General features: G+C 40.5%; 1 protein-coding gene across 4 annotated transcripts in view; it reads left to right on the top strand.

Moving 5' to 3' along the window:
• The window catches only part of Stxbp5 (syntaxin binding protein 5), a 145,789-nt gene that overhangs the window by 21,879 nt on the left and 98,333 nt on the right, over positions 1–25,577 (top strand). For all 4 annotated transcript variants that reach the window (XM_029483001.2, XM_021173980.3, XM_085842627.1 and 1 more), the window contains exons 3-4: positions 18,994–19,075; positions 20,576–20,676. In XM_029483001.2, the coding sequence (XP_029338861.1) occupies positions 18,994–19,075; positions 20,576–20,676 (183 nt within the window). The remainder of the gene's footprint in view (positions 1–18,993; positions 19,076–20,575; positions 20,677–25,577) is intronic.

Genomic DNA, 25,577 nt, shown 5'->3' with positions numbered 1-25,577 from the left:
ATGAAATGAGGCATGCTCCGGTCTTTGATAGAGAGTCCTTACACCACCGCCTTCCTTTCCTTTCCTTTTGATTTGTGTAACAGCCCTGGCTGCCCTGAGACTCACAGAGACCTGCCTGTCTCTTCTCCCTCCTGGGGCCTGGGACTAAAGGCTTGCACCACCATGCCCAGTTTCTCATACCATTGTTAAGAGCATATTTCTGCTAGACAGTTAGAAGTCACACAGGAGTAAGCAATAACTGTAGGTCTTGGAAATAGTAACTATGGGGAGGTGGTTAAGGAATCCATAATTGCTGGAAGATAATATTTAGAAATTGATGTCTCTTATAAATCATTTAAAAACAGTGGTTTATATTAGCATAGACAACAACACTGGGTCCAAGCACCCACTTGCTTTTCTTCTCTTGAGATTCTGATTTCCCAAGTCTGGCATGGAGCATGACATCTGAAGGGTTTTTGTTTTGTTGTTGTTATTTATTTCTTTTAATCTCATGGCGGCTTGTGATTCAGAATCAGAATTGAGAAATCCGGGATTAATGCTTGGCCATATGGACAGCAGTGAGGCAGATGGTAGATAAGAGCCATATTCATTACTGTCTGCTTAGAGAGGGTGTCATTCTAAAGTACTCACGCCCGTGTGAGTGTGGAGACACTGTGCTGTGCAGAGCAAAGCCTGCCTGGAGAGACTGGCATTCTGGCTTTGGCGGGTGCTGTGTCCTCTTCCTGGAGGTTTAACTGTAGACATGAAGCCAGCAGTTAGAAAAGGACCTACAGCCTTAATGATGAGGTTAAGTATAGCCCTAAATCTGCAGGTCATCATGGTCATCTGAATGCCAGTGTCCTTTCACAAGTGACAAGACTCCGGCACAGATAGGCTATTGTCCTCACAGATCAGTCTGCATCCCCATCTGTGTTGTCAAGTGTCACCTGCTCCCTGCACCCCCAACCTTTTTTGACTGTAGAAATGTCAGCCTTGTTATTTAAGTATTTTATCTATCCATCCATCCATCCATCCATCCATCCAGAGTCTTACTATGTAGCATTTGCTGGCCTGGTATTTACTCTATAGACCAGGCTGGCCTCAAACTGAAAACAGCTGTCCTTGCTCAGCCTAACAATGTGATGCTAGCATTTTCTAATTCTTCACAAAAGCTGCCTTGAGATATCACTGTTTTAACAGATTTTATTATCATTAGTAAAAATAAATGTGTGCTAAAATGTCCCTTTTTTACATGTTAATTTTCCTTTATCTTTCACAGCAATATGAAATTTCAGTTAAAACAACAGCAAAGCTCAGATGGTTTCTTTATGTTCACACAAAAAATGAGAACACTGGACACACCCTAAAGTTCACCCTCTTCACAGAGGCTTCAGTCAGTATTCATGGACCACACTGAATGGTCTTTAATGTAGCTATTGGAAAAGTAGTCACATTATATAAAATGTATAAGATTTCTTCCATTAAAACTAGCTCTTGCTGATGGTTATTGGTACAATCGTAAGATAGAAGCGTGCAGCACCTGAAGAGCTTCTAGAACATGGAGTCTGCAGCCCCAAAGGTGAGGGAAACATGGCTAATTACAGTTGCATAATTACAGTAACTACAGTACCACGATAATTACAGTTGTACTCACTGTTAGTTTTTTGAGACAGGGCCCTAATGTAGCTTGGCCTGAGCTTAATGGGTAGCGTGCCTGTCACTAAGCTCCTGATTCTCCTGCCTCAGCCTCTCAAGGGCGAGGATTATAGGCATGATCGATTAAAAATAAAATCATATGATACATATGTAGCAGATGTGCAGCTCCGTCTTCATGTGGGTCCTGAACAACTAGAGTGGGGGCTGTCCCAAAAGCTGATGCCTAGACATGGTATGTTCTTCTCATGGCATGAGCTGCTTCGTCTGTCCTCAATGGGAGAGGAAGCGCCTAGCCCCGCAGAGACTTGAAGTGCAAGGGTAGGGGGATATAGGAGTGGGGTGTCTCCACCTGCTCAGAGAAGAAGGGGAGGGTGATGGGGAATGATTGTGGGAGGGGTGACCAGGAGGGAGGCAGTGATTGGGGTATAAAGTGAATAAATAAAAAACAAACAAGAAAAATATTAAATTAAAAAAAAAATACAAGAAAATCATGTGATGGTATTTAGTTGCACTGTGATGGCAGGAGGAAGCAAGTTGCCCTTAAAAATCTTTCCTTGCTTTGGAAACAGAATATCTGTTCAAAAATTACTATGTGACAAAATTTGGAATGCAGGGAATTTTGTTGGGTAAGTGAGAATTTGGGGAAGATATAGTCATTATCATACTCATTTTCAGGCTTTGTCAGGTGAGAATTTGCTTTTTTGGAAATGAATGCTCAGGATATGAGAGCCGTGGAGTTTTTGCTCTGTTTCATGTGCACTGTGACCTTCTGGTCTAGTGTTCAACATTGATTTTTATTGTGGTAGAGGTCAGAATAATGTCATTCTCTCTCCTTTTTCTTAATCACCAGTCATTGATGAACAAGTGTTCAGAGAAGTTATAATCCTTAAATCATTAATAACTTACTTACCTGCATACCAGTCTTGTTCCTAAAGCATCCCGTCTGAAATGCTGATTACCAGTTACAAGGCATTTTCCTAACACACAGGAGGACCGTCATGGGGAAAACTTGCGCGTGTGTGTGAGTGTGGAGTGTGCCTGTGTGTCTGTGTGTTTGCATTTGTGTGTGTGAGTGTGTCTTGCCTGTTCCTCACTACTTCTGACTTTACAATCGAAATCCCAGAAACTAGAATAAGATACAAAAGCAACCCAACAAATAGTTGGAAGGTGTGATAGATTTAGTTGTAAACTTTCACAATTTAAAATGGTCTGGAAAGGGTTTGTGTAGGTTGGCATATAGGAACTATCTTGATTATGTTAATTGGGGTGAGAAGACCTGCCTTCTGTTGGTGGCACCATTCCCTAGGCAGGCATTCTGGATTACACAAGAGTAGGAAAGCAGCTAGCATGCATGTACTCGCTTGTGCGGCTCTTACTGTGAATATAATATGATCAGCTGAGGAACATTCCTGCACCTTGACCTTGCTGCAGTGATGGACTAGAACTTGAAAATGTGAGCCAAATCCTTACAGCCTTAAATTGTTTGTCAGGATATATTATTACAGTAACTGGAAAGGAAACTAACAAAGAAGGTAAAGTGAATGGGCTTAGAACTGCTGGTTCATGAAAATTTAATAGCTGTATTATATCCAGTCTGATCCAGTCTGATCCTAAAGGCAAGAGTAGAATATCTGTATACCATCCTATACTTTTTATTTATGTAAAAAGTAATACTAGACCAAAAGTGATATGCCTGGATGTAAACATGCTTCTTGCTTTGAAAAGAGTCACAAATATTTATTGAGTATCTACCGTATGCATTTTTTTTTTCAGCTCTGGAAATAGAGAAAGGACATTGTCGTGGCCTCATGGCTCCCTAGGCCAGAATAGTTTCGAACAGAAGTTACAGATAGTTCCTGTGCTGCATAGTTTTATGTCAACTTGACAGAGCTTGAAGTCATCTGAGAGAGGGAGCCTTAATGAAAGTGCCTCCATTATATCTGGCTGTGGGTGAGCCTACAAGGCATTCTCTCAATTAGTGACTGATGAGGGAAGACCCAGCTCATTGCAGATAGGGCCATCTCTGGGCTGGTGGTTTTGGGTTCCAGAAGAAGGCAGGCTGAGCAAACCAAGAGGAGCCAGTGGGCAGCCATGCTTTGCTCCCAGGTTCCTGCCCTGTCTGAGTTCCTGTTCTGACTTCCTGATAAAGAACAATCAAGTAGAAGAATAAGCCAAAACCTTCCTCCCCAGCTTGCATTTTTGTCATGGTGTGTTATCACAGCAATAGAAACTTTACGACAGTTCCAAAAGAAGGAAATCAGGAAGTACCTAGGATACCAGGATTCACCCTTGCTAAAAAAGTCAGAAAGGGGAGCACAAGAGCCTTTGGGCACAGCTGGAGCTGGAGAGTAGTGTAGATGAGCTGGGGTTTGTTCTTTTCAAGCAGTGTTATCCACTTAACTTCCTCTTGGCAGTGTCTATGGACCTAATTGCTGTATTATTTTTATGCTTTTATTGCTGGACCTTGAGACCTCTGAGCACAGAAACTATAATTTGCCTGTTAAAGTTCTCAAATAAGAAACATTGAATGGGCTTAGGAGTATGGTTCTGTGGGTTGCCACGAGCTGCACTATAGGAAAACACAGGGACACATGTATGCACTTTAGTCATGCTTAACTCTGTATCATGTAATTTGCCCATAACCTCAGAGTTGTAAATGAGGTGAAGGGCTAGAATTGGGAACAAACTGGATTGGTTCCAGATTAGGAAGAGAGTGGCATGAGTTGTTGATTGTCCTTGGTGTGAGGCAGCATGACGTGTTCATGGAAGGCTCTTGTGGATACAGGGAAAGGCTTTCCTTCAGCTTTGCTGGCAGTGGGGCAGGTGGCTGCCTGAGGGGTATAGTGAGGCAAACCAGGGTGCTCCGTCTGCTTCAGCCCTGCAACCATTCAGCCTTTGAGAACAGATTTAAAGGAATCTAACTCAGTAGATACATTCATTTTTAAAGATGTTAAGTAGTGTGGGTGGGCTCTAGTGGAAAGTACAGTTGGCTGCCCATGCCCTGGCCTTCTCAGAGGAAGCCATGAAGTTCTGGTCATGTTGCTGCCTTCACTAGCTTTCCGTCTGTCCTGGCTTATCAGTCCTCTTAGGACCTGCACACTTCCTGCACTGCTAGAGGCTTTGCTGCTGCCTCTCTCTGTCCTGTGCAGCCAGGCCAGTGTTCTTAGTTCCTGTTGCCTCTAGTGTCAGTGGTTACAGTGCACTTAGCTCTGTGGCCTTGTACTATCCAGCATGTAGAGCTTCCTTTTGCAAAGATCCCAGTATTTTCAAACAAGAGCATTCACCTACCACTCTTCCTGTGTGCATTCCTTGTTTCTAACTCCAGTCACACATATGTGCCTGCTATACACTTCCCATGCAGTTTTAAAAGTCAAGAGGAAGCAAACTGTGTGTATTGTGACTTGTTTCTTTACCATGTATATCTTGGGGAACAGAGTTTTCTTAACACTCTTAAGCCTTTGAGCCATCGATCTTTAAAATTAAAAACCACAAATTCAATATATTTTCTTCAACTCTCTTCAAAATTGAGTTCTGTCATTTATACTTAAAATGGATGCTCACAGTCAGCTATTGGATGGATCACAGGGCCCCCAATGGAAGAGCTAGAGAAAGTACCCAAGGAGCTAAAGGGGTCTGCAACCCGATAGGTGGAACAACATTATGAACTAACCAGTACCCTCCGGAGCTCATGTCTCTAGCTGCATATGTAGCAGAAGATGGCCTAGTCAGCCATCAGTGGAAAGAGAGGCCCATTGGTCTTGCAAACTTTATATGCCTCAGTACAGGGGAATGCCAGGGCCAAGAAGTGGGAAAGGGTGGGTAGGGGAGTGGGGGCGGGGGTATGGGGGACTTTTGGGATAGCACTGGAAATGTAAATGAAGAAAATACCTAATAAAAAAAATAAAATAAAAAAATAATAATTTTAAGGTGTGTGTGTGTGTGTCCATAAAGGCCTGAAACAGTTATTAAATCCCCTCAAGTAGAAGTTATAAACTGTTTTGAGCCACTTACCTGATTTGAATGCTGGGAAGTGAGCTTGTGTCCTAAGTCATATCTCCAGTCCTGCTGGTAAGTAAACTTTTGTTGTTGTTGTTTTGTTTTGTTTCTTTAATTTATAATTTTGCAATATAATTTAATTTTCCCCTTCCCACCAAACTCTTCTATATATCCCTCCCTGTTCTTCTTGAAACTCTTGAATATTTTTCATCAATTTTTACATGCATATATGTATACGTATATATTCTTAAAAACAACCAGTTCTGTGTGTATAATGTTAGTTGTATATATTTTTTTCAGGATGGAGCATTTGGCACTAGACAACTCTCCTGTCTCTGGCTTTCTTCACTTGGCTATAGTTCTTAGGGGAGGGTTGAGGGCTTGTGGGCTTTTCTTCATCCAATTTGGCATCTTCACTAGTTGCATCCTTGTTCTCAGTTCATGTGGCTATATTGGTGAGATTACAGGTATAACCTCTGAGACTAATAGGAGACATAAACTCACAGCAAACTCCCTAATCCAGTGTCTCTTATAATACCTCTTCTGCAGTGTTTCCTACGTTAGGTGCAGGTGGTCCCCATCTGTTGAAAAGTGTTCCCTTGATGAGAGGTAAGGACTACACTTATCTGTGGGTGTGAGGACACATTTGTATAGGGTATGGTTAGGGATTATGCTTGGCTTGTAAAACAATAGTTGTAGATGCTCCTGCACGAATCATGATTTCTCTAGCACAGAAGAGTTAGCTAGCTTGCCAGTGTGCTTTTAAAATTGTCATAGTGCATTTCGGTATGAAAAATATATAAAGGTAGTGGCTTTTATTTTCTTATTTTTTAATAGTGAAAAAAAATGTGTATTCAGAATTAGCCATCTGGACTCAGTTTAGAAGATCCCAGTTTTGTTGGTAACATCTAGAGCATCATAATTAGGAACCAGGCAAACAAGGTATTGACTTTGTTACAGTTTTCTCAGAGCCTGTTTGATCTGGTGCTTGTTGACCTTGACATCCACAGTGAGCACAAATGAACTGTTGCCTTCTGTCTTCTTCATGGCTGACTCATGATCAGACAAATTCTATTGCTGATGGTGGAGTGTCCCGAGCTATTGTTCTCACCGACAAGAGCACACTCGGATGACCGGATTCTTCTGCAGCAAAAGCTTTATTGCTTCTTCAGGAGGGAAGACCCAGAACCCAGAAAATGGTGCTGCTTATATAGCCCTCAGCGTGGCGTGTCAGCACCTGATTTGTTGCTCGCCCATCACTTCATTACTACGCCCTGAGATGGGCAGTGACTTGGTGTGAATTCACTCTTGCACCTGCGTACAAGGCTTGTTTACTAGTTAGGCACAGCAGAAGCCAGCGCCATCTTGTAATGGCGATTGCATGGCTCTCCACAGTGGAGTGCTCCACTTTGTTTCTCCTGGTGTGCTTTGGCGAGACTGTTTGACCTGTAGGGTCCAGAGCTACAGGGTGGGCCATGTGGATCTTCTTCATTTGTGGCTGTGGACACCTTTCAGCACTGCTTTTGTCTTTGAACACTAACCCTTTGGCTTTGGAACCTTCCAGTAAACAGCCTCTGAAGGGCTAGGATTATAGGCATGAGCCACTGTCTTTCAACTTTTGCTTTTGTTCTTGTTTGCTAAGCATTTTCTGTTTGTATTTTTTTGTGTATGTTTTGCAGTCTTAATTGTATTCATTTGTGATTCTAGAATTAAACAGCACTTTGGACCCAAACTGACTGAGAATGCCCCTTCTCACTTGGCATGGGTAGGCTATATATTCTTTATTCATTGACCTTATCTATGTGTTTTACATTTTTTATGATAAAAACATTTTGAGTTCTTCTAGCTTCTTGAGATTCACATAATCATCATCTGTAGTCAGCCTACCATGTTAGATCACACTGCGGCCTCTTATATCTAACCTTAACCTAGACAGAAGATGTGCTGGATTTAGGATACTACTTGGATATAGACAGAAAAACAGGGTGGGCATAAACGTGCATACACACATACATGGCTCTCTCTCTCTCTTTCTCCCTCTCCCCCCCCCCACACATACAGACAAATATGCACAGGCACATTCATGGTGTGGGGAGGGAGAGAGAGCAGGGAGAGAATTGGGGAAGAGGCTACCTGATTTACTCCACTGAAACAGAATAGAGCACCTAGGCAAACCCACACACTAGTCAAATGATGTCCCTTCATGGTCACTAGGTGTCAGCCTTCCCTCAGCTCCCTTCCCTGCTACTCTTTCCAACCTCAAATAACAACTATCCAAATCTGAATTTACATGTGACCACACGCCCGCCCGAGATACTGCAGGTCTGGGCCTTGCTTGTTTCCCATGATCTTCAGTTTCATTGTGTGGGAAGTACAGGATTTGCTCTACTTATGGCTTATAGTGTTTCATTGTGTATATGTAGTGTATACATAGTGTTTCATTGTGTACATGTAGTGTATACATAGTGTTTCATTGTGTATATGTAGTGTATACATAGTGTTTCATTGTGTACATGTAGTGTATACATAGTGTTTCATTGTGTATATGTAGTGTATACATAGTGTTTCATTGTGTATATGTATTGTCTGTGTCTTGATTGTTTCAGTAGTGCTACAGCAGGCAGAAGAGTACACACACACATCACACACACCCTACACATAAGTAGTAGTAGGATTATTAGATCAAGTGGCAGTTCTATTTTCAGGCTTTGGAGGAGCCTCCCTGCTTTTTTCTCTAATCACTGTGGTAACAACATCAACAGCCGATTACAGGAGATTTCTTTTCTCCACATCCTGACCAGCACTGGTTCTCTCAACAGCACAGTGGTTTCAGAATGCCACTCTTACATTTAGGCACTGTTAGGCCCCTATAAAGTATCCTGACATCTGTGCTGGCTCTGTAGTGTATGGATTTGTAAAGGCTCAGTGACTTCATTCCCTCGTCCTCTCCATCCATCTCACCACGGGCCACAGCTGTACTGTGTGTGTGAACACACACTGTGTGAACATACACTGTGAAGACTGACTACCCTGTGAAGTCATGATGTCTAAACACTCCAGTTATATTTTTGATTACTTGTTTATCCTGGGTCCTTTGCATTTACATACGACCTCCTTTGCATTTACTGTAGAGGTCGTATGCTTTCGGTTATAGAGTAACTCATCTGTTCCATGAATATGAGATGTTTATCCATTTATTTAGGTTTTCCTCAGTAAGATTTTATAGTTGCCAGTATGAAAGACTTGCTTTTGTTTGGGCAATTTATTTGTATTCATTTTATCCCTTGTGTTAGCATAAATAGAAGACTGGGCAGAGAACTTGGGGCCTTGTGTGTGCAAGACGACCAGCTCTGCTAATGAGTTGTGCTCTATTCCCTGCGGTTATTTTAACTGTACTCTTAGATTGTTTGTTTTCAGTGTTGAGAAGGATAGTTAATTTTTTACATATTGTTACAGTGTGTTATATGTTTAAACCGTTGTATTTGTGTGACAGCACAGCCCTACTATACTTGTTTACTTGTTCTAGAAATAATATTTTGGTGAATGGTTACGAATTTCTAACATATATAGTAGTATATCATCCTTGAATAGGGATACTTTTCATTCTTTCCTACTTAGTATTTTATTTTTATTATTGTTATTGTTGTTAACAATACTACTTGTTAACTACTATTATTGCTATTACTATTATTATTACTAGCCCCCTCCCCCTGGTTAGAACATTCTAGATCACAGTGAAGTAACAGTGGAAATCCTACCTACTGATGTTATTGGTAAGGCACAGAGCCCTTTGCTATTACATATAATGCTCTGTGAGATTTTCACAGATGCCCTGTCAAGATGACAGTTCCCCTGCTGCCTGCCACTGTGGAGTGGCCTCTTTCACCCTTCCTGTGCCTGTTGAACTGATCACCTGGCTTCTTTCTTTTAATAGATGGAGGCAGTGAAATCATTAGTCTAATCTTTTAAAGATAAGGTATCCTTTCTGCCTTCTCTCTTTTGTCCTTTCTCCCTAGTCTCTGTGCTGAAGGTTGTCCTCAGGACTCCTGGCACACTGTGCTCAGATGTGCACTTAGCCTGCATGCACAGGTTCCATCATTCTGATTTAACTCAGCCAGTCCTGATCTTTTCACATAGTCCTAGAAGTTGTGTTTGCTCATTAGTTTAGATGTTTGTAAAGAATTTTCTCAAAATTATTCATAGAATTAGGGTATAGAATTTCAGGTTTCTGCCTAACATGTTGTGCCACATTGCTTCTTTAGTGAACTAATATTTAATGTAACCCACAAGCTAATATAAAAATGAATTTAGGATTTTACCCTTTTGATTGCCATATTGTTTTCTACTTTACTATGATGATGTTATTACTTAGAAAAGGTCCATGTAGCTCCAAGCTTTCTAGTTCAAGGACATTTGGCCTTGTTTTGGGGGCTTCTGTGAGGACACTGGACTGCAGTTATAGAGAGTGGGTGACTAAGCCACATTCTCACCTGATGAGCCAGGAAGGAAAGGACTAGTGTCCCACAGTCTACTTTAAGAAGTCTATCAATAACCTAAGACCTTACGCTAGGCTCCACAACTCAGTCATCTTTACAGTGTCCAATAGCACTTTACATGGGGTTTGGGGGGAATGTTCAGTGTCTAAGCTTTTGGACCACCTAATAGGTCTGTCATATTTACTTGCTGTCAAAAGTTATATGTGACCCATCTTTAATGTATTAGACTACTCTGACATTATTAAATATACATAGATGAAATATAGACTATATGCTTTTTCTGTGTTCATCCTTCAATTGTAAAATGACTTAACAATAAAGTAGAACTTGAGATTTATGAATGCAAATTACCCATAATAATATACCCTCTAGTGTAATAATGCTTGATGATTTAACCTATAAGATCTGAGATTAAGTATCTTAAGTCAAATCTCAGCTTCTTTGCCAACTTGCTCTGAGTCTGGGAAAGTTGTTTAAACTCATATTTGAATCTTCTTAATTTGTGAAAATAGTTGACCTCAGGGACTGTTGTGAGGTTACCAGGGCACCATGTTTTGCATGGAGGAAATGTTGCACATATCTCAGTTGGGAGCATGAGGGACTTAGTTATATCTACATTCCTCCTTTGTCTCTGCTTTCCCACTATTTCCAACCCCTGTAGTCATAGTAACAATGAAAGCCATTTAGGAGGTGAACTTCAGGCTTATTTTGAAATAAGTATATATTGTACAATACGTAAAATTGGCTAGTTTTGATTTTTGTTATGTGTGTGTCTGTGCTATGTGTATGTATGTTGAGTGTGTATCATTAGACACTTAAAGAACCTAGAGCTCCCTGATTGAGTTAGTTTAGCTAGCCACTTCACCCCAGGGACCCTGTCTCTGTGTTCAGAGTGCAGGATTACAGCCAGCCAGCACACATCTCTTAATTTCTGCATGGGTTTTGAGAGCCATTCTCTGGTCGTCATGTTTATTGAATGAGTGTTTTATCCTGGATCCATCTCCCCAGCCCTCCTGATGTTCTGTTCTGTTCACCAGTCCTTATAACCTTCTGTGTTAGGGATGTGAATCAGCAGTAGGTAAGATGACCTTTGTAGCATGTATAAGATCCTACATTCCATAGTCAGCAATAACAAAACGTTAAGATCTTACTAGCTCTTGGTTTCTGTGTAGTCATCCTATATACTACTTCCTTGTTATCCCTCATTAATTCCTACTTTCATTGTATTTTCTATGTTTAATTCTTTTCCTCCATTGTATAACAGAGGATCTTTGAAAGAATTGGTTGCATGTCTCAGTTTTGCTCTCTGCCCTCTTTATGAATGTCGCTGTATAATGAATTTATTATTCTAGCTAGCCTTTATAAAAAACACAGAATCCAGGTACTTTATTTACAAGCCATAAGCCTAAATTGGGCAGGTTTAGAGCTATTCTAACTTATTCCTCAGCGATAAAGTTCTTTGTCACTTGCTGTTTCTCCTGGCCATGGGCTCATGGTCCATCTTCTCTCATGGCAGACTCCTCCTCCTTCTCCTCTTCCTCCTCCTCCTCCTCCTCTTCCTCCCCCTCTTCCTCTTCCTCCCCCTCTTCCCCCTCTTCTTCCTCTTCCTCTTCCTCCTCCTCTTCCTCCCCCTCTTCCTCCTCTTCTTCCTCTTCCTCCTCCTCCTCTTCTTCCTCTTCCTCCTCCTCCTCCTCCTCCTCCTCCTCCTCCTCCTCCTCCTTCTTCTTCTTCTTCTTCTTCTTCTTCTTCTTCTTCTTCCTCTGCCAGCAGTTCCCTAACGCAATTCTCAAGTCTCACATTTCTCCCTCCACTGCTCAATCACAGGTCCTAACCTTTAATTAACCTTTAATTAACCTTTAATTAGTGAGAAGGTTCATATAGCATCACTTGGTGTATGTGAGGATCTGCTCATCAGGGCAACCACATCTCAAGAGTCCATATTTAGCATTAGAATATAAGCAGCACCAGACTAACCCACCACATTTCCCCCTTTTTGTCTAAATAAAAGGAGGGCTCTTTCTCTTATAATAGTAAAGAACATACAATAGGAATCATTATGAAAACTGTTAGGTAAGAGTTACGTTCATAATGTCCAGTCTATTTATATTGGACAACTTAGATAAAGTATCCTATCATTTATCTTCTAAACTCTTCATGAGTTAAGAGTTCTATACCTAAATCAATTTCTATGTTAACTTGTATTACCATCCTAAAAATATCTTCTTAGACCAAGAACATCTTCTTAAATCCTAAACAACTTAAGCTTATAGTAAGACTATGACTATCTAGTCTTCAACCCCATCAGAGACCTTAAAAGGAATAAATATTACCTGAGTATGCAGTAAGCACAGGGATGCAGCTTCTAAAAATTAAAGAAATGAGAGAGACAACTGACTGCCTAGACAGTGCTCATTATTCTCTAAATCATTGGAGCATCACCTTCAGCCTTCTGGCCCAGAATATCTAACAAGCCTTTTTTTGAAGCAGGAATTATGAAGGACTTGCTTATTCTATCTTGGCAGAGCTTGGCAGTCGAAGTCCCTGAATCTCTTTGTCCTTTCTGGACAGCATCCTATCTGTCCACATAAGTGGATGCTCACAGTCATCTATAGGATGGAACACAGGGCCCCCCAATGGAGGATCTAGAGGAAGTACCCAAGCAGCTGAAGGGATCTGCAAATAAAGTTAGGATGTTTTCTTTGCTACAAATGAAGCCATCTCCAAATGGAGGTTCTTTGCTGCTCATCATCTTCCAAGTTGAGTGGTGTGCTGCCAGGAGAGGACATGTCTCCGTGTCAAAAAGCCGTAAATGAACACTTTACATGCCATATTCTGTGTGTCTGGGGGTTTTGAAGATCATCTATCTATTTATAGCATATTTGAACAAGCAAGTGTTGCCTGTCTTCAGCTGCATATTATCTGTTTAACCCAGGATGCATATTTCTCTGATGATCTAGACTAGTATCTGACATGACCGTGAGTTTGGCTGTCTGATTATTACCTTGTATTGCTTAAGTCATATGTAACAGCAGCCATAAAAGGACTGGAGCTTTACATTGTATCTTTAAGGATTATATAGGAACAGTATCCCATATAAGAATTTAAAACCCAGAAACTTAGAACACCCAAGAACAAAATACCCATGGAAGGAATTACAGAGACAAAGTTTGGAGCTGAGACGAATGGATGAGACTACCCCACCGGGATCCATCCCATAATCAGCCACCAAACCCAGACACTATTGCATATGCCAGCAAGATTTTGCTGAAGGGACCCAGATATAGCTGTCTTGTATGAGGCTATGCCAGTGCCTGGCATATACAGAAGTGGATGCTCACAGTCATCTATAGGATGGAACACAGGGCCCCCCAATGGAGGAGCTAGAGAAAGTACCCAAGCAGCTGAAGGGGTCTGCAATCCTATAGGTGGAACAACAATATGAACTAACCAGTATCCCCAGAGCTCGTGTCTCTAACTGCATATGTAGCAGAAGATGGCCTAGTCGGCCATAATTGGGAAGAGAGGCCCCTAGGTCTTGCAAACTTTATATGCCCCAGTACAGGGGAACACCAGGGCCAAGAAGTGGGAGTGGGTGAGTAGGGGAGCAGGGCTGGGGGGAGGGTATAGGGGGCTTTCAGGATAGCATTTGAAATGTAAATAAAGAAAATATCTAAGAAGAAAAAAAAAGAATTTAAAATGTAGAAACATTATATGTATCAAAAATAGCCTTAAATTTGTATTGATATATAATAATCTAAACTAATATTAACTTTAAATTTGTATTAGTGTACAACATTCTGTACCAATAGAACAAAATATAACCTCAATTTTTGACCAAAAGACGAAGATCTTTTGTAAGATTATGGCTATAAAATATTTTTTGGTTTAAGAGTAAAATCAATAATATCCCTCCTGTTTTCTTATTATTCCTGTAATGTTTCTGTATCTCCCCCCTTTCCTTCTTAACTTTTCTCTCTTATGTAAGAAAGAAAGAAGGCTAAAGGAAAGGAAAGAGGAAAAAAGAAATCCCTGAATCTAACCTCCTCTTTTGTCTTCTCCCTTCCCAAGATTGTAACTATTTGAAACAATTCCATTAAATAATGACAAACTTCCAACATCCAATGAATAGCCAAAAGTCTCTATTTCACCTCTTGGGAAAGAGTGGGAGTTTTCTTAAAATTACTTCCTGCTTATTTTGGGGTGTAGTTTTTTGGGTGTCCCTCCAAAAGTGGGAAAATGGTTAAGTCTTAAGAAAGCCAGTTCTAGCATTTGTTGTCTAGTCTCTGTATGCTGAGAAAGTTCTGGCTTAAGTAGAGTCCTGACTGGATAAGTCTGTGAGGCTGTTTTGGAGTTGTCCTGGAAGCAAGTCTTTAGTAAGGACCCAGAGCTATGCTGTCTGAGGTAGGAAGCTGGGATACAAGTGTCAGCCTCTCAGCATCCCTGAGGGTGAACCTCGTCACGGTTGCTTTTTCTCTGAACATAAAGCTTTCAGACGTGATATATATTTTTGTAGTAACATAATGTTTGTAATGTGCATAGGTCAGTTAAAGATGATTTTCTGCTCTTGGAGCAGGTAAAAGGTATCTTTTACTTTTCTTTCTTTTTTTTTTATGATTTATTTATTATATGTAAGTACACGGTAGCTGTCTTTAGACACACCAGAAGAGGGCATCAGATCTCATTACAGATGGTTGTGAGCCACCATGTGGGTGCTGGGATTTGAAGTCAGGACTTATGGAAGAGCAGTCAGTGTTCTTAACCGCCGAGCCATCTCTCCAGCCTGATGGCTTTCTTAAGCTAGATTGAATTATAATTAAGATTGCATTAAATCTCCATCTATGCCATATAAAAGGGTGGCAGGATGAATTTTGAGGATGTTTGTAGCCAAAGATTTATTGGCCATGTAGAGCTGAAGTTATGACTGGAGACATTTATATGTCCCAGTCAGTTTCAGACTTGCTACATTTAAAGGGACTAGCATATATATATATGTTACCTATCTTTTGATGTCTTCTTATCTGTAGCTGAGATCTTCAGGATGCCTTCCCCTGTTATGTCTGACTTTTATCAATTTGGAAGGAAGCCATTGTCGTCGTGTCCCCCCCCCCCCCAGGCCCCGTGGAAATAAAAGAATCACCTCCTTCCCAGCATAACATATTTCCTGTTTTCCATTCTGATGTTAGAGCATCTCTCAAACAAACAGGCTGGCTTAGTTCAGCAGTTGTCTTTGGTTGGTTGGTTAGTTGGTTGGTTGGTTGGTTGGTTGGTTTTGTAATCCAGTGTCTCTCAGCAACTGTAGTTTTCTGTTTGCTCGCATTCAAAAACTGTAACGTTAACAAAGCTCTATCTGCCCCTTATGATGACACGTATGTGGATGAAGAAAGCCAGGCAAACTCTGCAAGAAGTGTCTACCAGGCGTTGTTCCTCAGGTAATTGATTTGCTCCCAAAGCAGAGAGGACTAGTTAGGTAGCTATCCTACTTACTGCTAGGCAAACAGCAGAAAAAGAATGCAGGAAGCTATCTGAATTAGGACATCTATACCCCTTTTAAGACAAGGCACTGGAATGCAGAGTGACAAAGTACAATAAAATAAGGAAAACATTTACCATTAGTCAGCTTTGTTCCATAATTGATCGATATGTCAGAGTACAGAACAATAAATGAACATATCTCCATTTAATAAATATATTATCAAAAATTTTCAATATGTAGGCCTCCTTGGATTGCTTTGTATTTTGAATTTCAGATAGTTTGTGTCTTCACTTGATTATGAATATAGGCAAGAGAGATGGAAATATTTAACCAAGTAGATGGTTATTAGAAAGTTAGATTATTTTGTGGGAAGGATGTCCTTTCAGAAATGTCAATATCAGGAGGAGCCATGCATACACAGCCACTGGTGTGAGGATGTGGGGTTATTCGTGCCCGTGGTTTCCTGTTTTATGACATAGTATATTCAAGATGGATGCTTTCTTTTAGTCTGTCTTGTCCACTGTAAAGTAACAGTTTCAGCTAGTGTAACAAATGTGTTGTCAAGTGACGTAAAGACTGTTATTAGGTGAGTCCATGTGTGTTTTATTCTCACACGTGTGTGTTTCTGCATACTAGACTGCACTGGTCTTAGTGTGCTTTATGGATTAGGAAGTGGACAAATTCTTTGACGGTCATAGTGAAGATGATTGAGCTGGCATATGAACTGACTTAAAAGATGAAATCTTAATTTTCATTGTGCCTCAGATGGTCTTGTGGCACCTAAAGTAAACTTCCTAGCTAACCACTCTACCCACCTACCATTTCCTTTGGCAGGCTGGGCTTACTATATTTGCAGTAGAGTTGAAATTCATATGTACTACCAGGGTCAGAGCTACTTACTATAATTTTTATTTTTCGAGGGTTTCTCTGTATAGCCCTGGCTGTTCTGGAATTTACTCTGTAGACCAGGCCTCGAACTCAGAAATCCTCCTGCCTCTGCCTCTGCCTCTGCCTCTGCTGCTCAAGTGCTCAGATTAAAGGCGTGCGCCACCACTGCCTGGCTTCTAAATTCTATGTTTTGTCAATGCTATATTTTGTGATATCTTCCCCCCACCCCCGACTTACTATGATACTGTCCTGCTCCAGCCTCTGTTCATGCTGCCAGTTTGCTCTCTGCTGTGTCTGAAGGGGAAGAAATGGAATCAACAACTTTGGAGAAGTTGACTTCTTAGACTATACAAAGATATACTAAGGCATAATGCCTATGATTTAATAGATGATAAGAGTTTTCAGTGATGTCAGATGTCATATTGTTACCTACCGACAGGTAGCTGCATTCGGTTGTGTAGCATACTTTTGTATAGCACTCTATGTAGCACAAGAATAAAAGCTTTCTTGAATTTGATGAAGTTGACTTCTGAACTTGATGACATTTTCTGTGATAAACTACTAATTGACAGCCAAGGTAAAGAGAATTTTCAAGGCTAGGGGGCTACAGCCCCAGTGAGGAAAACTGCTTTTGTAATTTTTGCTTCTAGTAATCAGTTTTGTTTTATTTTTACATCTGGTTTGGTCTATCATATTTTATATTCTCATAAGGCAAACCTCCATACTATTGTATAACTTGTTAAAATCTGAATTGCAAAACAGGTTTGTTTAAAAAAAAAAAAACTAAAATGTCTACTTTAAGAAGATTTCACTGGCTGGAGAGATGCCTCAGTAGTTAAGAGCACTGGCTGCTCTTCCAGAGGTCCTGAGTTCAATTCCGAGCAACCACATGGTGGCTCACAACCATCTGTAATGGTATCTGATGCCCTCTTCTGATGTGTCTGAAGACAGCTACAGTACACTCATATAAATAAAATAAATAAATTTTTAAAAAAATTCATAAAGCTAGTCTTCACAATTTTTATCTTATCCAAGGTAGTTAAGAGAACTGTAGGTGACTGAAGAACAAATAATGAGAATTTTTGATGCATGTGTTATTGGAGACTGAGACCCAGGGTTTATGCAAACTAGGCTCGCTTGTAACATGAGCTATATTCATTACTTTTTGAAACTCACATCTCCAGTTGACTTCAAGCTTGACATCCTCCTGCCTCTGCCTTCTGAGTGCTGGGATTATAGGTGTGCATGACCACACCCAGCTCACAAGCTCTCAGTGCTACACTCATCTGGCTCATTGCTATGCTAGTACCTTTCAGAGTTCTGCAGAGACAAGGCTCTCGTAGAAACCGTATAATAGGGTAGTTATGGCTGTGTTTTACTCCTGAAAACCAACTCTGTGCTCCAGGTGACAGACCTAAACTCAAAGAACATGTCTTTGACTAATACAAAAAGATCTGTGGCTAGAAGGATATAAAGGCCTGTGGAAGAGCATTTGTTTTCCATAAGTGCCCTGAGGTCATGCAGAGCAAGAAAAGAGAATTATACAAACTAAGATTTGACTTACGGTGAATTTGTTTGCTATTAAGCAGAACATCTTGGCATATCTTATTAGAATATAAAATGCCTTCTGGCCGGGCGTGGTGGCGCACGCCTTTAATCCCAGCACTCGGGAGGCAGAGGCAGGCGGATTTCTGAGTTCGAGGCCAGCCTGGTCTACAAAGTGAGCTCCAGGACAGCCAGGGCTACACAGAAAAACCCTGTCTCGAAAAACCAAAAAAAAAAAAAAAATAAAAAAAAATAAAATGCCTTCTGTGAGTTTTCACACAGAGTGCTGCAGTTTATTAAAACTCACTAAATGTTTAAAGCTTGTCTTCTTACTTTGTATTATTTATTACCTACCCAGAATAGATTAGCAATGTGTTAAAATGACTGTGTTCTTGTTTCAGGTTAATGAAAGTATAATGCATGTAACAGTACCTCGCAAAAAGTCCTGGAAATGTGCGTGGGTTTTTTTGTTGTTTTGATCTTTATTCAGTGTGTCTCAGAGAATAGGGCTAGGGATGTAACCCAAAAATATGTACTTGCACAAATATGCACAAAACCCAGGTTCCTCCCAAGCACTTGGGAAAAAGGAAAGGAGGCAGTGGAGAGGATAGTGGCCACTGTGGAGCCAGGCTGTATTCTGCTGCTTTCTGTTGGACACAGAGCGCGTTAGTTAATGTCTGTGCTTCCTGTCCCCATCTGGATTATGACAGCTAAATGAATTGATGTACATGGCATTTCCAGGAGAGACTGGCACCTAGAGACTATTAGTTAATGTATGCTTTCACATGTTCAGAGTCTCGGTAGTCCGAATCCATGCAAGTCACAAGGCGTTGGGACATTGATTGCGATCAAGTGGCCTGGATTGAATATTAGGTCATCAGAATATTTATTAGTTACATAACCCAAAAGCTTCTTTTAAAAACGTGCATGGTAAAACCTCCTTAATGGGGCCGCTGACAGCTTTGGTCGTCCAGGAGTGGAATGTTATTGCCAGCACGACAGCGGAGCAGCAGTGATCCAACTCCAGTTCCTGATTAACGAGGTTAGTGACTGTTTACTCCTTCTACTCAGACCCAAAGTAGAACACACCTAGTTCTTCAGGCTGCTTGCATAGACTTAGAAGTATTTGAACAAAAACCTACTTTCTTGAGAGTCAGATGCAGTCGTTATTCACTTTAAGGTGCCACTGCAAATAGTCACACAATATGTTTTCTCAGAATAATGTTGCAAGCAAAATAAAAATATTTTTGTTACCTTATGGTATATTTTCACTATTATTTCAAAGATTTTTGGAAGTTGCATAGCATTAAACAATCTGTATTGAAATAGTGGTAAATTCAGCATTTACTATAGGTAAAAGAAAGTACTTTAACAAAGTGTTTCAACATATTCCTGGGAAGCAGCTTCCATTTCAAAGTGTGCTGTTGCTTACTGGCTTTGTTTCTGAGAATGTGAAGAATGAAAGGAGCCAGAGAAAATTCCATTGTGCAGCATAAGAGATTCTGCTACAGAGAGACCGCTTGAGAGGGGCTCCAATTTCTTTAAATTTGAGGATAGTATTTGAACATTATTTTGTTTTGTTTTGTTTTTGAGACAGGGTTTCTTTGTGTAGCCCTGGCTGTCCTGGAACTCACTTTGTAGACCAGGCTGGCCTCGAACTCAGAAATCCACCTGGCTGCTGGGATTAAAGGCATGTGCCACCACGCCCGGCCTTGAACATTATTATTGCCCTAAATTCTTAGGATCTATAGGAAAAGTCCGAAAATATATATGAAAGATGGGCCAGTAAGCTGGCCCTGTGAGCAAAGGCTTTATAATAAATTTGGACATGTGACTAATCCACTTAGTCTACAGATTGTTATTCTAGTACTGTATTCCTGTCTTCTCTAGGGCTTTAATGAAAACACTCTTGGAGAGGTTCTGGCTCTGGAAATTCTGTTTAGCCTGGGCAAGACTGAGCCCTCTGTGCCTCTCTTACCCATGAGTGATAGGATGTGACCAATTAGTCAGTGTTTTCTGTTGTTCAGAGTTTACGACTGTCATATTCTGTTGTTATAACCTAAGTAAAGGACTTCTATTAGGATTTGTCTTACATGAGGTCACTTTATATTTTGTTTTAGTCAAGACAGTATATATGTGTGTATATATATATATATATATATATATATATACATATGTACATATGTACATATATACACACACATGTATATATATATGTACATATATACACATATGTATATATGTATATGATACATATATATAAATGATTAAATAATTTAAATCTTAGAGATTTTAGCCATCCCACTAGTTCCTAGCATACTTTTGTATTAAGAGATGGTAAATTACTTAAGAAGTGAAAACATTAATTAGATATATGTGTATATAACATACTCTTCTCCACCTGCTGTTTGGAATTTGGGTGTGGCAAATATTTCTTAGAACTATAATCTATTGATAAAAAGGTTTTAAATTTAAGAGGATATTTTAGCAGCTATTTGGAAATGTAAAACTTGTCACATATAAAATATCCTTTATTCTCAAGGGAGCCCTTGTGAGTGCCTTGGCTGATGACACCCTACACTTATGGAATTTACGTCAAAAGAGGCCGGCCGTACTACATTCACTGAAATTTTGCAGAGAAAGGTAAGAATTCTCTATTTTCATACAGATAGAGAACACTTGCTCTTCTGCTGTGATGTGCTTTTTGAACAGTACGCTGTTGGGGTTGGAGTGTGCTGTACTTACTGTAGACTTTGAGAAGTAATTTCAGTGTCAGAGGCTACACAACAGCAGCAGAGTTCTTCCTTCCCACAGAGAACAGTGTGAAGTCTCTCCCTTTGAGTCCTGAAGTAATTGCAGTATATGTATAAACGTGAAAACACATCTCTACATAGCTGCTTTTTTCTTTTGTCTTAAAAAGGACATTGTATAGTCTTTCCATAACTTGTTTCACCTAACTGCATACCCAGTGGGTTATCTTATGTCAGCATCTTTAGATCTCTCTGGGCCATTTTCATAATTACATACTCTCCTATTGTGTCAGAATGTCTTAGTGTGCTCAGTAAATCTTATAGTTGTCCCCTTTGCTTTATTATGTTACACTACATAATTATATAAGCATACACACACACACATATATATATACACATATATATGTGAGCATATGTAAGTATATGTAAAAGATAAATTTCTAGAAGTCGAATAGTTGCTTTAAACTTTCTCTCATGATAAGATTTATGAGCTTTAGGTATTGACTGACGAGATTGTCTGCACAGTTTTGTTAAACTCTCTTCTCCATGGCTTTTTATAGATCTCCTAAGTTTTCATTATTATCCTTTGATTCATATGGTATTTACATTTTACAGGAAATATGAATTAATATATAACATTCACAGTTTGTAAGACTGTTCCCAGATGTGCGTGTGTATGTATGTATGTGGCAGTAGTTGGCATTGAAGATAAAAAATCACTTGTTTTGTCCAATGATTAGCCTAAGTTCCAGTTTTAATGAGGGTTTAGTTCAGCTGTCAACCTTTGTCTCTTGTCTTCTCCTCTCCTCTGCTGCCTGCCCCCCCTCCCCCCCCCCCCAATAGCCTTCACACTGGAGCAAGGCAAGCTAAAGCAGTCTCTGAAAATACAGCATCTCACAGTGCCACCAGTCCTAGGGCATATATACATAAGTTTGTGTGGGTGGGAGTACAGAGTAGACCTAGCAAGGAGTCAGTAACTGTTGCCATTGGTTACATCGTAATTGGGAAGATAAACCACATGCATTATATCAATTCAGCCATGCTTGCTTCTAGAAGGGCAGAAGTGAAAGAGGGGTTACTAGCAAAGTCCATGGGGAAAACAAAGAAGCAAAGAAAGCAAACTTGTTTTCTACTTCTTGACTTCTACAGAGTCCTTTAATCTGTTTGCTAAGGGCTTCTCAGGGATCTGTATCAGTTTCAGCCCCCTGGCCTACCTTAGATGGTCCTGGAATTACCCTCATGAGTACTGAGCTCCGGGGAAGCGGGAGGTCTAGCTGGACGGTTGTCACACTCCAATCATTTTGGCTCCAAGAAGGCATTTGGCCATGTCTAGAGGCAACTTTCAATGCCACAGTTAGAAGTACTGCTGTCCTCTAGTTGGTAAATGCCAGAAATTCTACTATCCCTGCTATAGTGCAAGGGATGCTACCTACAACAAAGAACCAAATGGTCCAAAATATCAGAAGCATTAAAGCCAAGAAGCCCTGAATTGTAGCAATTTGAAATGATGTAGCAATGTAGAAATTCTTATGAAGTACCATTTGTTAGGACTTGCGAGGAGCAGGCGTTGTAGCGGAGGGATGTCTCTGATGCCTCCCTCCTTTGTCAGCGGCATGCCCCTGTTCTCAACTGGGTAGAGGAGTACGGCAGTCCTTTGCCCAGGGTCACGAGCATATCCAGTATGAGATACCTATTAAGTACTCAGAATGAAATAACTGGACACTGAGGGATCCAGGATTAGGAGCTGATGATAATCAAATAGGGAGGTTGTTTGCAAAGCAGTAAATTCTAAGGATTGGGTTACAGTTTTTATATGGAGTCCTTGTGGTTCTTGCCCTGTCCAGTCCAGAAGTCTGTCCACACCTATGGGCACTGTTTTGTGATATTGTGGAAATGAGGAGGTCAGACCTAGTGGAGAGAAGTAGGTCATTGAGTGTGGACCTTTACTATGTTATCCCTTACCCCCTGCTGACGCTTGCTCTGCTGCCTGCGTTCCATGAAATGAAGAATGTTCTCAGTCACACCCTCCTGCAGCTTCTCCCAAGAATGTGGTGCCAGCCTCCTCTGAACTGAGCCTGGGAAACCTTGAGGCCGAATGAGTCCCCCTCCCTTAACTGGTTTTTATCAGGCACCTTGGTCACAGCAATGGAAGCCAACTAATACAAGAGTCTCCATGAAATTGTGGGTCCTGATGGGGAACGGCAAGTCAGTCTGAGATGCACTGGCAGATAAAAGATCCCGTTGTGAGAAGTGCACAAAAGTGACTTTTCTCAGTCAGTGGAGCCTGGTGTTTGCTGTATTCCACACCCTCTTGATTGAGCAGCACTGTGTAAGACGTATCCTGACCATTTGCACAATTGTGTGCCATGTTGTAAAACTGACAAATAAAGTGAATTGACAATTTTCCAATTCTAGACCTGTTGAGATGCTTATTCATATAACACGCAGAAGGTGTTTATGAGGGCTGTAGTAAACAAGAAGTTGAGGCAGGACTAAATGTTTCTGGAACATATCTTTTGGAAGATTCCCTGTGCTGGCTGTGAACAGTTGGTGTAATAGAACTTAGCTTAACAGTGGGCCCTGGTCTTCACAAGTAAACCTCGTTCTGTTACTGTTTCTTCATGTGGCTGCCAAGAGAGGCAGTGAACCAGGATCCTGGTTTGCTTGCTTTCTTTTCTTTTCTTTTCTTTTCTTTTCTTTTCTTTTCTTTTCTTTTCTTTTCTTTTCTTTTCTTTTCTTTTCTTCTTTCTTTCTTTCTTTCTCTTTCTTGTTATCCCAAAACTGGATGTTTTGTCCATAGATTTTTCTTCAGTACTAAATTATATATTAGTGGAATTTTCTATACATATAATAGAAATTTTATATAGTAATTCAAATTATATTTTTTATAATATGCATTTTTTATTCTAGTTTAATTTTTTTGAAGTATAGTAAATTACAGCATATAAAATTACTACTTCTTAAAATTTTTAGCTTACAGTTAATATTAAACATACAGTGTTGCATAAACCTGTAATGTATGTTTTTATAGATTGTACTTTTGTGGTGTTTAAGAAAAAATAAAACAGATAGTTGAGTCTGAAGTCTGACTAATTCTATAAACTTGAGAAAATTATTTTTTTGCTTTGTATAATATTTTTCTAATTTTAGAAAAATTTCCTGTAAGCCTCATAGTCTTTAGTTTTTTTGTTTTTTTGGTTTTTTTTACTTACTCATTTAACATCCCCGCTCAATGCCCCCCATTGTCCCCTCCCACAATCCTTCCCTCCTCTCCTTCTCTTCCCCCTGGATATCCACCTCCCTCCACCCCTCTACTTCAAGTCTCTGTGAGGCTAGGTGTTTCCTCTCCCACTGAGGCCAGACAAAGCAGCCCAGCTACTAAAACATACCCCATATGCAGGGAGTAGCATTTAGGATTGCTCCTGTTTCAGTTGTTTGGGAGTCACATGAAGACCAAGCTGCATATTTGCTACATATATGCAGGGAGGCCTAGGTCCAGACCATGTATGCTCTTTGGTTGGTGGTTCAGTCTCTAAGAGCCTCCCAAATGTCCAGGTTAGTTGACTCTTGGTCTTCTTGTGGAGTTCCTGTCCTCTTCAGGACCCCTAGTCCTTCCTCCTATTCTTCCATAAGAGTCCCAAGCTCCATTCACTGTTTGGTTGTGGGTGTCTGTGTCTGTCTGAGTCAGCTGCTGGGTTGAGCTTCTCACAGGACAACATGCTCCTGACTGTAAGCATAACAGAGCATCATTAATAATGTTCGAGATTGGTGCTTGCCCATGGGATAGGCTGGTTATTGGTTGGCCATTCCCTCAGTCTCTTCTCCCTCCCCCATGATGCATTACTTGTATACAGGATAAATTTGATGTTGAAAGTTTTGTGGGTGAATTGGTGTCACTATTCTTCCTCTGGGGTTCCTTTCTGAATATAGGAGGTGTCCTCTTCAGGTTCCATATCCCCAGTGTAGCGAGTCACAGCTAAGGTCACCCCCATTGACTTTTGGGTGCCTCCCTTGTCCCAGGGTCTTTACCGTTTTATTTCTCGTAAATGTTGAACAGCTTTTTCCAAGTTTCCTGTTTACTCTGAGAATAATTGTAGATTATGTATCTGAGTCTTGAGTGCTGAGCACAATTTGACATCATAGACAAGGACTTGGGTCTTACTTTTAGGACACTGGTCAAAGCTAAGCTGACAGTCAGACTTCCCAGATGCCAAGTAAGTGTTATTTTTTTCATACTGTATGGATAAATACATACTTTAGTTTCCACAGGACGATTTTTGATTTTGCATAAGAAAAAACATAGGACTGTGCTCCTGGTTGAGCAGTCACCTGGTTGTCCACAGGGAGCTGAAGCACTAAGCTCCATTTCCCTACAGCTCGTAGGCTGGTTCTGGAGCCGCAGCCTGAGGATGGCCTGTCCTCTGTCTTCCATGGACGCCCTTCCTCTTCATACACGCACACAAGCCATACTGGACCAGGCTAATACATGACTTTATCTCTGCAATGGGCCAGGAGGTATGGAAGTATGATGGAGGCTGGTTTAACATCAAACGGAGGAGTTTACAGCCAACCAGAATTCGGGGGAGAGTGAGCATTCTCAAACATCAGAAATGAAACACAGTTTTGTTTGTCCCTGTAATGAGTATGTAGGCTATTATGCTATCACCAGGTTCAGAGCCTTTTAGGGATTAACCTGCCATGTAATTTTTACCACAGGAATTCATTTGCCAGTTGTGTGAACTAAAGCATTGAAAGTATTTGGAAACAGTGATGTAAATTAGGGAGTACTTTGAT

This window comes from Mus caroli, unplaced genomic scaffold (genome assembly GCF_978045245.1).
Source record: "Mus caroli unplaced genomic scaffold, Mus_caroli_1 scaffold_9, whole genome shotgun sequence".
Lineage (NCBI taxonomy): Eukaryota > Metazoa > Chordata > Mammalia > Rodentia > Muridae > Mus > Mus caroli.
Note: the sequence above shows the minus strand (reverse complement) of the source record. Positions and strands in the feature narration are given on the sequence as shown.